At 50.4% G+C, this 14,065-nt stretch overlaps 1 protein-coding gene across 1 annotated transcript; it reads left to right on the forward strand.

The window, feature by feature from the left end:
• Positions 1-11,788: 11,788 nt before the first annotated feature.
• Positions 11,789-12,863, forward strand: Lta (lymphotoxin alpha). Its single transcript, XM_052743831.1, has 3 exons — positions 11,789-11,884; positions 11,968-12,067; positions 12,273-12,863. Exons 1-3 carry the CDS (start codon positions 11,789-11,791, stop codon positions 12,683-12,685), a joined length of 609 nt encoding a protein of 202 aa, XP_052599791.1. The 3' UTR covers positions 12,686-12,863.
• The last annotated feature ends 1,202 nt before the right edge of the window (positions 12,864-14,065 follow it).

A 14,065-nucleotide genomic window follows, 5' to 3' on the forward strand; every position in this document is an offset into this window, starting at 1 on the left:
AGGGAGTGTCCCTTAGGTAGGTCCTGACAGTGGATGGGCCTAGCTGAGTGCCCGCCTTTGTATCTGTTAGGTGACAACCTCTGTGCGGTCACATTTCTGCACAGCTGTTCCTTGCGTGTTATCAAATCTCAGCCTAAAAACTGACACCCAGCCGGGCGGTGGTGGCGCACTCCTTTAATCCCAGCACTCGGGAGGCAGAGCCAGGTGGATCTCTGTGAGTTCGAGGCCAGCCTGGGCTACCAAGTGAGTTCCAGGAAAGGCGCAAAGCTACAAAGAGAAACCCTGTCTCGAAAAACCAAAAAAAAAAAAAAAAAAACAAAAAAACAAAAAAAAACAAAACTGACACCCAGGTGGGGCTTTGAGTTTCCATATCTGAAGGTTCCTGCTGCAAAATTACTTTTTTCATATGCTTTTCTCTTGTTAACATGTCTTTGTAACAGCAGGAGCTATGGCCCTTATGAGTTGTAAGGAAAGAAGTCGGTTACCCTTCACCCCTATACTGCCAGCATCTCTCCGGAACGTAGGTGCGGACCCTCCCTTTCTAAAACTGTAACCTGCGTAGCTCAAAGGTAGTGAAATGAAGACTCAACGCCTCTAACTTGTGTGCTTCCTACTTAAGTCCAGTAACTGCAGTGGTACTCAGCTGGGGAGGGGAGAGGGGGGAGGAGATAGTTCAGTCCACAGAGTGCTCGCTCTGCAAATGAGAAGCCCTGAGTTTGATCCTCAGTACCCACATAAAAAGTCAGGCTGGTGGTGCATGCTTGTAGTCCCCACTCTGGGGAGGTGGAGAATCCCAGGAGCTCACTGGCCAGCCAACCTAACATAGTCAAGAAGCCCCAGGTCCCAGTGAGAGACCCTAGCTCAAAAAAAAAAAGACAAAAACAAAGCAAACAAACAAAAAAACCATGGTGGACTGGGCAGAGGAAGGTGTGTTATTGATCACCAAGCCTGAGTTCTGTCCACACAGTGGAAGAAGAGACTGATTCTCACTAAGTGTCCTCTGACCTCCACACGTGCCCTGTGGCACTCATGCATACAACACATAAAAATGTAATTAAACTGTTTTAGCCAGGCGGTACTGGCACATCCAGTACTGTCTTTAATCCCAGCACTCTGAGGCAGAGGCAGGTGGATCTCTGAGTTCTAGGCCAGCCTGGTCTACAGAGCGAATTCCAGGGCAACCAGGGCTATGCAGAGAGACCCCATCTCAGGGGTGGGCATTGAGGGGGATGCTGAATGGCTCCTGAGGAACAACCAAGATTGGCCCCTGGCCTCTGCACACACATGCACGCAGATGTATGTGCACCAGCATACATACATGAACATACATACATCCCTTCATACACACACCTACAAAGACAACAACATATAAAAGGAATATTCTGTAAACTTCAAAAGTACGTGAGGATATGACAAATGGTTGTTGGGGGGAGTAGGGAAGGTCTTAGATTGACTCCAGTTTCAGCCTCCTGAAGGGTCGGATGGGTGGTGGTGACCGAAAGCAAGAAGGCGCATGGCTGAGGAAACAGACAGGAGTTCGGTTTCACAGAGTTCCGTGAACTCAGACAAGGCACCACTACATGATGAGTTAGCCGGAGGCCACTGTCACAGAACTCTGCCCAGTGAGACAAAGACACACAGGTCAAGTCTACAGTGACCGTGGAGGCGCGTCTGCCTAAAGTACTGAAGTGCTCGGGGCAGGCTGGCTAGCAGGGCACTTCCAGCAATGGGGTGTGGAGCTTGAACGCTCGGGCACCATTCCTTCCAGTAGAGGTAACCCTCTGAGTGGAGAGGGGAGTGACCCGGAGAAGCCCTGAGGATGATTAGGGGAGAAGAGCCAACAAAGGAGGGTCTGCGGGCGGGGAACAGCCGGAGAAGCAGGAGCAAGTTTCGATGGGGCAGCCACGGCTCAGGCCTCCAAGAGATCTGTTAGGTGAGAACTGAAAGGATCTTGTAGGTTCACAAACTAGGCAATTACGAATTTTGAGAGAGAGCATTTCATTTTATTAGAAGGGAGAGTTGCTTTTCACGTTGAGGAATGAGTGGGAGGTGAGGCGAGGGGTGGTGGGTACAAAGGATGGTGAAGACAAGACAGGAATCATCTCTACCCACAAATTTTGATGACGGGGGAAAATCTTACTGGTTCCTGTTAGTCAGGGGTCTAGTATTCTGAAAATCACATAGAGAGGGAAGGGGAGGGGGAGAAAGATTCCAGGGAGGGAACTAACACTGAATATATTTGTTAAAGGGAAGATATGTAAGATGAGAGCAACTCTGGGAACATAAGGAAGGGGATGGGAGGAAGGCACATAAAGGAAGGCTCAACCTTGGAAAAGAAAAATTGCTTCCAAGAGGAAACACTAATAACATGGAGGGGGAAAAAGGAAGGGGGGAGGGAGACAGACCATGAAAGGTTGTGGACTTGACTTAAGCTCAATGAGGTAGATAACAGCATGGCCAACTGACAGGGAAGTCACTGGGTCAAGGATGAGAGGGGTCTGCTAAGCAGTCAGCCCAGCCCATCAGCAGCCCCTTGGGATGCCTCTCTCTGTGTTTGACAGCTCAGGAGGAAAACCCAGAAAATTCCTTTTCATTTCCTCAGACTGAGATCTCAAGGTCTTTTTGGTAAAAATATCAGGTGGGTAATAAGGTCCTTTGTGGTAAACAAAACCAACAAGAAGAGCTGGGGGGTGGCTGGGATGGATGGATGGAAGGAAGGAAGGATGGATGAGTGGGTGGGTGGATGGATGGATGGAATGGATGAATGGAATGGATGGATGAATGAATGGATGGAAGGATGGATGGGATGGATGGATGGATGGGATGGATGGGATGGATGTTTGGATGGATGGATCGATGAATGGATGGATAGATGGGTGGATAGATGGATGGATGGATGGAAGGAAGGAAGGAAGGATGGATGGATGGATGGATGGATGGATAGATGGAAAGATGGATGGATGTTTGGATGAATGGAATGGGTGAGTGGATGGGTGGATGGATGGATGGATGGATGGATGGATGGATGGATGGATGGAAAGGTAGATGGGATGGGTGGATGGATGAATGGATGGATAGATGGAAAGATAGATGGATGGATGGATGGATGGATGGATGGATGGATGGATGGATGGAATGGTGATGGGTGGATGGATGGATGGGTGGGTGGGTGGGTGGGTGAATGGATGGATGGGTGGATGGAAAGGTAGATGGATGGATGGATGGGTGGATGGATGGATGGAGTGGGTTGGCTGGGGGATGGCTGGGATGGAGATGGTGCAGTGGGTAAGCACTGGCCACATAAGCATGAGGACTCGGGCTGGGATTGTGTAGGTCTGCAATGCCAGCACTCCTACAGTGAGATAGAAGGTGAGGAGAGAAGAAGAATCCCCAGACACTTGTGGGCCAGTTAGCCTGGTGTGTGCATCCACAAAAACATGAATGTGTCTCAAACAAGGAGGGAGGTAACACCGACCCCTGAGGCTGCCCACCGACCTCCAGACACACATGTGGAAGCACACGGTTTTTTTTTTAATCCAACAAGAAGCCTGATACGGTGGCTTATGCCTGCAATCCTAGTCTTTGAGAGGTGGAGGCAGGAGGATTGGCAATTCAAAGTTAACCTCCGTGACATATGGAGTTCAAGGTCAACCAAGGCCACATGACCCTGTCTCAAGTCCCCACCTCCAAAAAACATTTAACAAGAGAGAAGAGGGTTGGCAAGATGGCTCAGCAGGTAAATGTGCATGCCCAAATTAAATCAAACAGGCTGTGGTGGAGCACACTTTAATACCAGTACTTGGGAGGCAGAGGCAGGCAGATCTCTGAGTTTGAGGCCCAGGACAGCCAAGGCTATTATACAGAGAAACCCTGTCTTGAAAGAAAAAAAAAGGAAAGAAAGAAAGAGGGAGGGAGGGAGGGAGGGAAAGAGAGAGAGAGAAAGAGAGAGAGGGAAAGAGAGAGAGAGACAGAGAGACAGAGAGAGGGAGAGAGGAGAGAGAGAGGCATTTGTTGAGATAAGTCTTACTCTGCAGCCTCATCTGGTCTGAACTCGCTCTGTAGCCAGGCTCCTCTCAAACTCCGAGACCCACCTGCCTCTACCTCCCAAGAGCTGGGACTAAAGGAGCACACCACCACACCAGGCCCTAATGACCTGTATTGATCCTTGGCACCACAAGGTAGAAAACTGAACTGACTCCCAAAAGTTGTCCTCTGACCTCCACACATGTGCTGGAGCATGTGTTCACCTCACATGCACAAAATAAACAAATGTAAAAAAAAATTAAGACAGGGAAGCTAGAGAGTCAAGAGAAGAATTAATTCAGTGGAGAGAAGAGAGTGGGAGAGATGGGTGGTTCTAACTAGGGAGGATTCAGATATCAAACTCCTAGAATTATTTTATTATTAATTTACATGTGAGAAAGAGTGTTTGCACATGTATGTGAGTGCCCACAGAAGCCAAAAGAGAGGTCAGAGCCCTTTAAAGGCAGCTGTGAGCCCCCTGACCTGGGTACCGGGAACTGAGCTCCTCTGGCCTCTGTAGGAGCAACACACTCTCTTGACCCTGAGCCATGTCTCCAGCACCCAGAGTCCAGCTTTGAAAGGCAACCTTGCTTCCAAGCAAAGCTGAGGTTGAAGGTGTGGCCTCTTCCAGGGGTGGCTAAGGACAGAGGCTGACGCTGGCAAAGTCAAGAAAGTTGGAGAACTGAGACCAGAGCCTAGGGTATGTGGGCTCTGTGTGGTCTTGAAGATGATGCCAGGGATGAAGATGAAGAGAAACTGAAGTAGATGGACAGGTTGTTAGGAGCACAGTGCAGATGTTGATGGGGTTGTTAGGAGCATGGTACAGATGTTGATGGAGACACAGCTGTGAAGACAGGACGAGTGTGGTCAATGCAGTCAGGAGCCTCTGAGAAAGAAAAGCATGTGGGCAACATGACCTCTCTCCTCTGCACCTTCTCCCTAGTGTTAGTGCCAAAAAAAAAAAAAAAAAAGCAGACTTCTCCAAGAGGGCAGAGGGATTGTTAGGAGAGAACCAAGCCTCTAGTACCTAAAGAAAATGCCTTCAACAATGAAACAGGGGATGTGGGTAGACTTTCCACAGGAATAGAATACTGTGAACCAGATCTACAGAAGGGTCCTCATCGGGTAGATAATTGAATCCGGTGACCTTAAATCACAGTGAGAACCGAGGAGAAGGAGGTGTGGACAGGTTTTCTTTTGGAATCCATGACAGAACGTGTGCAGCATTTATTGTGGTGAGGTACATGACCTTGACAGGCCCTTGGTTTGTGACTTTCAAGGCCACCTTCATGCTGGTAGCTCCTAGTCTCCCCCTAACTCCACCTTGTCCCTGAAACTGAATGACATCAGACTTAATAACTCTTGAGGATGGATTTAGACCTCACACATCCAAAGCAACACTTTTGATTTTTCCTGCCCACCCACCTCAGGACCCTACCTCTGGCTCAGCTTCCTCCTCCGCTCCCGTCCATCCAGCCCATCACCGAGGCTTGTCGATTTTCTCCCTGAAATATGTCCCGAGTGTGTCCATCTCTTTCACCTCCACGACTGCCACCACTGTCTCCTCAGTGTGACGGCTACTACCCTCCTTATGTTCCCCCTCTTACCTCCTGCAAGGCAGCATAGACCAGAGAGCCATGGGCAACGTTTTGTTTATACAGTCTCACCATGTAGACCAGGATGGCTTCGACTCACAAAGGTCCACCTGCCTCCTAATTACCACCAACGCTCCTCCTCTTGCCCCATCCCACACCCTCCAACACCCTCCAAAAGATCCAGGTAGAATGAAGTGGAGACACTTTGCCTCTCCTCACGTGGCCCTGCATGATCTGCTGCCACCTTCCTCTCCGACCTCCTCCCCACCCCTCTGTCTCTGACCTTCTTGTTGTCCATCAACTCCACAGCTTGCTCCCTCCTCCTCACCTCTACCATAGCAGCTCCCTCTGTTCAGAAAACTTTGCCCCTACACTTTGACCCAGTCTGTCACCTGTTTTCCGTGCTCCCCATCCTGAGTGTGACATCACTGACTACTGTGTCCAAAGGACTCGCTTCCACTGTGCCGCACGGCTTGTTTTCCTCGTAGGACTATTTTACTGATTCATTTATATTTTTTGGCAAAGCTCGGGTCGGGATGCAGGGCCCCACACGTGATAGGCAAGTGCTTTACTCCTGAGCCACACTCCCAACTCTTTGATGTGTTGTTTCTCCCGTATCCGGCCTCACTGGAACACGATCCCCAACAGTACGGGTTCCTTGTCTTTTTGCCACAGTACGATTCCTGCCTTGAATAAAGTTCCTAGTTGGCACTCATTCAATACTTATTAAAGGTTGGTGGTAAAGTAGGACCAAGTCCAACCACCATTTCTCGCTCAGGTAGACGGTCCACCTAGTGTCATGCTGAAGTTTGGGATTAGTAATTGGATAACACTTGTGACAGGGTGAGCTGTTTCACAGGGTGGACTTTATCTTGGGAGTTCTTTGATAAGAATGTGCTTAGATTTAAGGTTGTTTGAGTTGTGATTTGGATTAAGGTTAAACTTGGATAAAGTTTGAGGCTGAAAACAGAAACACGAAGTCTGAGGCTACTGTCACTCTGTCACTTCAGCCTGGTCTGGAGGCCCCGAGATTTCCGCGGCCTCTCCTCTGAGAGGGCTGTAGACTGCACAAGGCTCTCAGTCATCTCCCACCCGGGGAAAGTCCCAAACAGCTGTTGGCCTCCCCAAGAAAGAAACCGAATTTCACACACAGCCTCTAAAACTGAGATTGAAACCAAAATTGGCCCACGGCAAGGCACATCCTTTAGCTTGCTGCCAACTCCCGTGACACTGCTTAGCCCTGTCTTGCCCTTCCTTCCTCTGTCTCTCACATCTCCTCACGCTCCCCGACACCCCCTTTCCATTGTCCCTCCATTTCCTTCTTCTCCGACCCAAATCTAATCCCTCTCTCTGTGTCTCTCTCTCGGTGTCTCTCTCTCTCCCCCTCTCCCCTTAGCTGTAATGCAATTTTCCATTTTAATACGGCTTTGGCCAGGGTCTCAGTCCATCAGCTACTACCATTTACGAGGCAGAAACAACAGGAAGCATAGAGATTCCCAGGGAAAGAGGAACACAGAAAAGGAACCAGAGACACACAAACAATGACAAGACTAAAATTCGGTCCTAGAGAAAGTGGCTCAGTAGAGGAGTGCTTGCCTGGCATGTCAAGGCGGTGGGTGCCACTGCCAGGACTGCCCAAAGAACAAGAAAACACAATGCTCAAAAGGACAAGAAAACGCAATGTAGACAAGTTACCGGGGCTGGTTTTTTGTTGTTGCTTTTTTGTTTTGTTTCGTTGTTTTACAAAGTGTCTCATGTAACCCATGTAGCTAAGTCTGAACTTGAACTACCCCTGATCTTTCTGCCTTTACTTCCCTTGTGAGGAGTACAGGCGGCATCCCAGCACCCGGTTTATGTGGTGCTAGGGACAGACGGAACCCAAGGCTTTCTGCATGCTAGGCAGGCCCTCTACCAACTACCACATCCCCAAGCCTGAAGAGGTGTTTATGTGTTTCCTTCCTCCACTATATCCGGGCAGCCACCAGCACTGTAGACTTTGCCTTGAAGCACGTTCTCCTGAGGGCTGCCTCTACATACATGCAGACTCCTGTCATCTCCCAGCCTGGTCATTGTAAAATGCCCTCCGCTGGTCTCCATGGTGACCTCAGGAACCTCCATTCTTCCCTGGCTTCCAGACTCCATTTTATAACATAACAATGTAAGTGGGTCAATCTCTTATTTAAATTTGCTGGTGTCTCTATCATATCAGAATGAGATTTAAACATCTTTCCTTGTTTTCAAACCCTTCAGGGTGTGTTCTCTGCTTCCCCACAAGTATTCTTTTGTACATCTCAGGCCACGAGGTGCCCTTCCCCACCTTCCTTGCCTCCGTGATGAATGCCCCAGGTTCCATGGATTCCCTATGGGCTGCCCTGCCAAGGTCGTGAAGCATGACCACATTCCACTGAACTTGAGACCCCTGAAGTCAGGGAACCATCTGTTGGAACGGTCCCCCCAGTTCCTTGTGCCAGGTGCACAGCAAATGTGTGGAGTGCAGAGGATACCGAGGAGATTGTATGAGAACCATGGGAGCTCACAGCTCGTGCCCCCAAAGGATGGAGCCTGAGCATTCTGGGAACTTCAGAATAAGTATAAGATCTGAGAAGCAGCACCAGGTCTCTCTGCCTGTCCAGCCTTCTGTCCTGCCCGCATCCTCCCCCAAAGCAAGCCATCAAAGCTGGAATTCCTCTTTACCAACATGGGTCGTAGAGACTAGAATCCTCCTTTCTCCACGACCTAGAAACGCTGCCCTTCCCCCACTCTTCTGTGTAAGAACTGGTCATTAAGAAAACTTCTAGTCCTAGGTCACAAGCCTCATTCTGCAGGGTCCTGCCCAATTCTGAGGAGGAAAGGCTGCCAATCAGAGAGCCCATGAGGAAGCTGAGAGACAGGACCAGCTTATCTTCCCACTCAATCATTTGGGCCTGAGAACAGCAGTGTACCCAGTGACCATCCTGACCGCCACCGTTGCCAGCCGCAGCCCTCTACAACCCTGACTGGACAGGGCAGCAGTGGCGACATTGGAGGTGGCCAGCTGCTGTCCTCTGTCCCAATCTTATAAAACATGACCAAACACATCATCTTCCAAAACTTTGCTTTTTGAAAGCAGCAACTTATAAGCTGAGTGAAAACTGGCTTATGCACAAGAGTTTTCTTTCTTTTTTTTTTTAAATTTTATTTTATTTTATTTTACAATACAATTCAGTTCTACATATCAGCCACGGATTCCTTTGTTCTCCCCCCTCCCGCCCCCACACAAGAGTTTTCTAATCAACGTTTTCACCTCATGAAAACCAGGAACAAACCTAATGACCATCACCAGTGTCCTAGTTGGCTTTACCTGTCCACTTAGCACAGTCTGGAGTCACCTGAAAAGGGTCTTGGCTGAGGGACTGGCCAGTGGGAACTGGCTGTGGGAATGCCTGTGGGGGACTGTTAACTGATGTAGGAGGGCCCAGACCATCCTCTGGACGGGGGTTCTGGATTGTATAAGAAAGCTGGATAGGCCGGGCAGTGGTGGCGCACGCCTTTAATCCCAGCACTTGGGAGGCAGAGGCAGGCGGATCTCTGTGAGTTCGAGGCCAGCCTGGTCTCCAAAGCGAGTTCCAGGAAAGGCGCAAAGCTACACAGAGAAACCCTGTCTCGAAAAACCAAAAAAAAAAAAAAGAAAAAAAGAAAGAAAGCTGGATAGACTAGACATAGTGGAACACACCTTTAATCCCAGCACTCGGGAGGCAGTAGCAGGCAATTTCTGTGAGTTCAAGGCCAGCCTGATGTACACATTAAGTTCCAGGACAGCCAGGGCTATGTAGTGAGACCTTGTCTAATATGTGTGTGTACATATATACATATATCATAATAATAAAATAACTCTTTAAAGAATAAATTTGAGGCCGGGCGGTGGTGGCGCACGCCTGTAATCCCAGCACTTGGGAGACAGAGGCAGGTGGATCTCTGTGAGTTTGAGGCCAGGCTCCAAAGCTACAGAGATACCCTGCCTTGAAAAACCAAAAAAAAAAAAAAAAAAAAAAGAATAAATTTGAAAAAAAAATAAGAAATAATAATAATAATGGAGAGGAAGAAGGAGGAGAAGGAGAAGGAGAAGAAATCTTCTTAACAAGGACAGAAAGGTGGGCCAGCAAGACGGCTCAGTGGGTAGAGGTGTTTGCTGCCTTTGCCTGATGACATATGTTCAGTCCCCAGAACCCGCATGGTAGAAGGTGAAAACTAACTCCCAAGAGTTGTGCTCTGACCTTCACATGTGGTCTGTGGCACTTGCAAGCACTCACATGCACACACACAAAACAAAGAAATGTGTTTTTAAATGTTATGCTGTGTATGGGATTTTTGCCTGCTCCTGTCTGGCACCACCTGAGTGTAGTGCCTGCAAAGGCCAGAAGAGGGCGTCAGATGCCCCAGAACTGGAGTTACAGACATGGTAAACGAACATACAGGTGCTGGGAACTGAACACTGGTCCTCTGGGAAAACAGCCAGTGCTCTAAACAGCTAAGCCATTTCTCCAGACCTTCAAATAAATAAGTGTTTTAAGAAGAAAAAAACAATCGATGTTGCTTCTGGGAGTGTGGGATGGACACACACGCCTGGCGAGCAAGCTACCTGAGCTACATCCCAGGCCCTTCAGACAGTAATGGCTTCAGATGCTGCTTCTAGACAAGGCCTTTAACTGTTATTAACTTGTAAATTAAACAACCTTTAATTTACCTGGGCTGCTGTCCTTCTGTGTAGGATTCTGAAGCTCCCCCTGTACAGATCTTTGGAAGCCTGGGGTGTGTATTTGGGGCTATATAAATCTGGTCTGCAGATTTATATGAATGTGGTGGGTTCTATTTGAACCTTCCCCAAAATCATCTTCCAGACCTGGACACTCTAGAGCAGTGCTTCTCAACCCTCCTAATGCGGTGACCCTCTAATACAGTTCCTCATGTTGTGGTGACCCCTCCAACCATAAGATTATTTTTGTTGCTACCTCATAACTGTAATTTTGCTACTGTTATGACTCATAATGTAAATCTTTTTTAAGCTAGAGGTTTGCTGAATGGGTCGCGGTCCACAGGTTGAGAACCACTGCTCTAGAGACTAAGGGGGTGCCGTTAAGATTGTCACACACCAGGATGCCCCAGACGGGAGGGGGGGGGTTCTGTAATGGAACTGCTTGACTGGTAGGGACCAAAAACTACATACACTGGGACGTACGTGACTTGAACCCCCACAGGCAAGGGAGGAAAAGGGTGGGGGTCAGTGACAGAAGGCTTGTCTAGCGTGCATGCGACCCTGGGTTCACACCTGAAAAAACAAAGGTGTCACTAGCCACACGTGGCTACAGAGCCCTCCAGATGTGACCAGGGAGGATGGAGAAGGAAATGTTCAGAGAAGACTGTGAGCAGTCAAGGGTGCAGACGTGTTACAAACCACTGCTCTTCAGGGAACCAGGCTTCCAGCCACAGCCCAGCTGTGCCCCTCTCATTCTCCACGAATCGCCTGTCCCTTCCCTGGAACTCCTAGGCCTGACCCTGCTCCCTGATAGTCCCTGCAGCCCACAGTTCCCCTGACCCGACTCCCTTTCCCAGAACTCAGTTGTCTGAGCACCCAGCCTGCGGCCTCAGCCTTTCCTGCCTTCGACTGAAACAGTAGCATCTTCTAAGCCCTGGGGGCTTCCCCAGGCCCCAGCCCCGACCTAGAACCCGCCCGCTGCCTGCCACACTGCCGCTTCCTCTATAAAGGGACCCAAGCAGCCAGCGCCCAGGACCCCGCACAGCAGGTGAGCCTCTCCTCCCTCATCTCTTTGGGCTTACCCTGGTAACAGGCATCCCTCAGATCCTGCCTCTTGACTTGGACCCCTGCCCTTCCTGTGCAACCTGCCTGGACCCCCAGCCTTATTGAGACTGGTCCCCGCGGCTTTGACTTTTGGTCTGTTCCTGTGGTGTCGTCTGTCAGTTGCTCTCTCTGCCCCTGTCACCCACTATCTGATTCTTCCGTGTGTCTTTCCTCTTCCAGTCTCTTCCTTTCTCTCCCTACCCCTGCTCACTTCAGGGTTTCCCTGCTTGTGCCCTGTCTCTCAGGGTGTCTGTCTCAGCTGGGGGTAAGATCTGTCTTCCGCTGTGTGCCCCGCCTCCCCTACACACACACAATCTCTCTGCAGGTTCTCTCCATGACACCACTTGGACGGCTCTACCTCTTGAGGGCGCTTGGCGCCCCCCCTGTCTTCCTTCTGGGGCTGCTGCTGGCCCTGCCTCTAGGGCCCCAGGTGAGGCAGCAGGAGAATGGGGGTGCTGGGGTGGCCTAGCCAACCTGGAGCCTTAGAACCCTCTCAATTCTGTTCTCCCCTAGGGACTCTCTGGTGTTCGCTTCTCAGCTGCCAGGATAGCTCATCAGCCCCCTCAGAAGCATTCGACCCGTGGCTTCCTGAAACCCGCTGCTCACCTTGTTGGTAAACTTCTTCCTCCAGAGGTCCAGTCCCTGGCTCTCCTCCTACTTGCCCAGGGGCCCAAGTGATCACCCCATCTCCCCACACCAACTTCTCTTACCCCTAAAGACAGGCATCCCACTCCAACCACCCCAGTTGTCCAGTGCCTGATTCCTCAGGGATGGAAACCTCTGACCTTGACCCCTCAACACCTTATGACCTTTTCTAGGATACCCCAACAAACAGAACTCCCTGCTCTGGAGAGCAAACACAGACCGTGCCTTCCTCCGACATGGCTTCTCTTTGAACAACAACTCCCTCCTGGTCCCCACCAGTGGCCTCTACTTCGTCTACTCCCAGGTGGTCTTCTCTGGGGAAAGCTGCTCTCCCAAGGCCACTCCTGCCCCCATCTACCTGGCCCACGAGGTCCAGCTGTTTTCCTCCCAGTATCCCTTCCATGTGCCTCTCCTCAGTGCACAGAAGTCCGTGTATCCGGGGCTGCAAGGACCGTGGGTACGCTCAATGTACCAGGGGGCTGTGTTCCTGCTCAGTAAGGGAGACCAGCTGTCCACCCACACAGATGGCGTCTCCCATCTACACTTCAGCCCCAGCAGCGTATTCTTTGGAGCTTTTGCTCTGTAGAATCTAGAAAAACCCAGGAATTGGATTCCAAGCCTCCATTCTGACCATTTTAAGGGTCACACCACCTCTCCTCTGCCCATCCCCACAGTCTCAAGCCTTCCCCACCAAAACCACCCAGAGCTCTCACAGAAGGAGTCTGAGGCACTCCAGGGGAACCACATCTCCCCCGGGGCCACCCCTAGATGTTCAGCTGAGGATTCAAGCCTGCCTAGAAGTTCCTGCATAGAGCAGGGTCTCTGTGGGTCTAGGTGGGGCAGAGACCTGAATGAGGAGAAACAGATGTGGGGAGGTGCCTGAGGACAGCGAAAGGGAGACTATTTATGAAGGGCAAGGTTAAGTTATTTATTTATGGAGACAAGAAAGAGGAGAGAAGTAGACACCAGGTGACAGCGAGGTCCCAGGCACAGGGTGAGGTGGCGTCAGGAGAGAGAAGCAGGTGTGAGTGACCAAGGTGCTCACAGAAGGAAGACCAAGGCTCTAAGGGCATTGCTTGGCTAGACACCCACAAAGAGCCATCTGCACCAACGACACCCAATAAACCTCTTTTCTCTGAAGTTCTGTCTGCTTGTGTCTGTCTATTCAGGATTGGGGGAGAATCTTCTTTGTCTCTTTAAGGAATGGAATAGGGGACAGAGGCCTCAGATAGATCACGGGCTGTGGGCAGAACAAGGAGATATAAAGGAGCCGGTGGCTCCCAGATGCATGGTGGGTTCGTGGGAGCCAGGCAGCTACCTGCTGGAGGAGACCCAAAGGCTAAACCAGGGAGATTAAGCCAAGGGTGTGGAGACTTTGGAGGAATGAGGGCTCTGGGTGGGAGGGTGTCCAGGTCTGGGAGGGTGGAGGAAGGGAATCATTGGAAGATGTGGAGCCATAAAGGTTGAAAGAAACCCTGGAAGCAGGGTTATGGAGCATGGATGTCTGAGGAGATGGGGCCACACATCAAGACTATATGGCAGAGGCTTTATGAAGAAAAAAAAATCCCTTGGAAGCCGAGACTGAAAGCAGCTGGAGCCCATGGTCAGAATGAAAGGAGAAGACTTGCCTCGTGGGGTCCGTGAATTCCCAGGGCTGAGTTCATTCCCTCTGGGGCTGTCCCATACTTGTCCCCACTACTCCCAGCAGCCCTCCCAAAGCCCATGCACACTCCCTATTCTGAAGCTGCTCGGCCCTCAGCCACTTCCTCCCCAGAACCCAGACAGAGGGCTTCCCTCTCCAATAAGCATTTCTTCCCCCTCGCCCGCCACCCCCCTACCCCCGTGCATCCAGCTGTCAGAAGCACTCCCAATGCCAGCTTCTACCCCCATGGAAGCCCCATCTAGAAATCAAAGGGAAAAAGACAGAGACATGATTTCCCTGCAAAGAAATCGAGGACAGAGAGGA

This window comes from Peromyscus californicus, unplaced genomic scaffold (genome assembly GCF_007827085.1).
Source record: "Peromyscus californicus insignis strain IS unplaced genomic scaffold, ASM782708v3 Scaffold_19__1_contigs__length_69161282, whole genome shotgun sequence".
Taxonomy (NCBI): domain Eukaryota; kingdom Metazoa; phylum Chordata; class Mammalia; order Rodentia; family Cricetidae; genus Peromyscus; species Peromyscus californicus.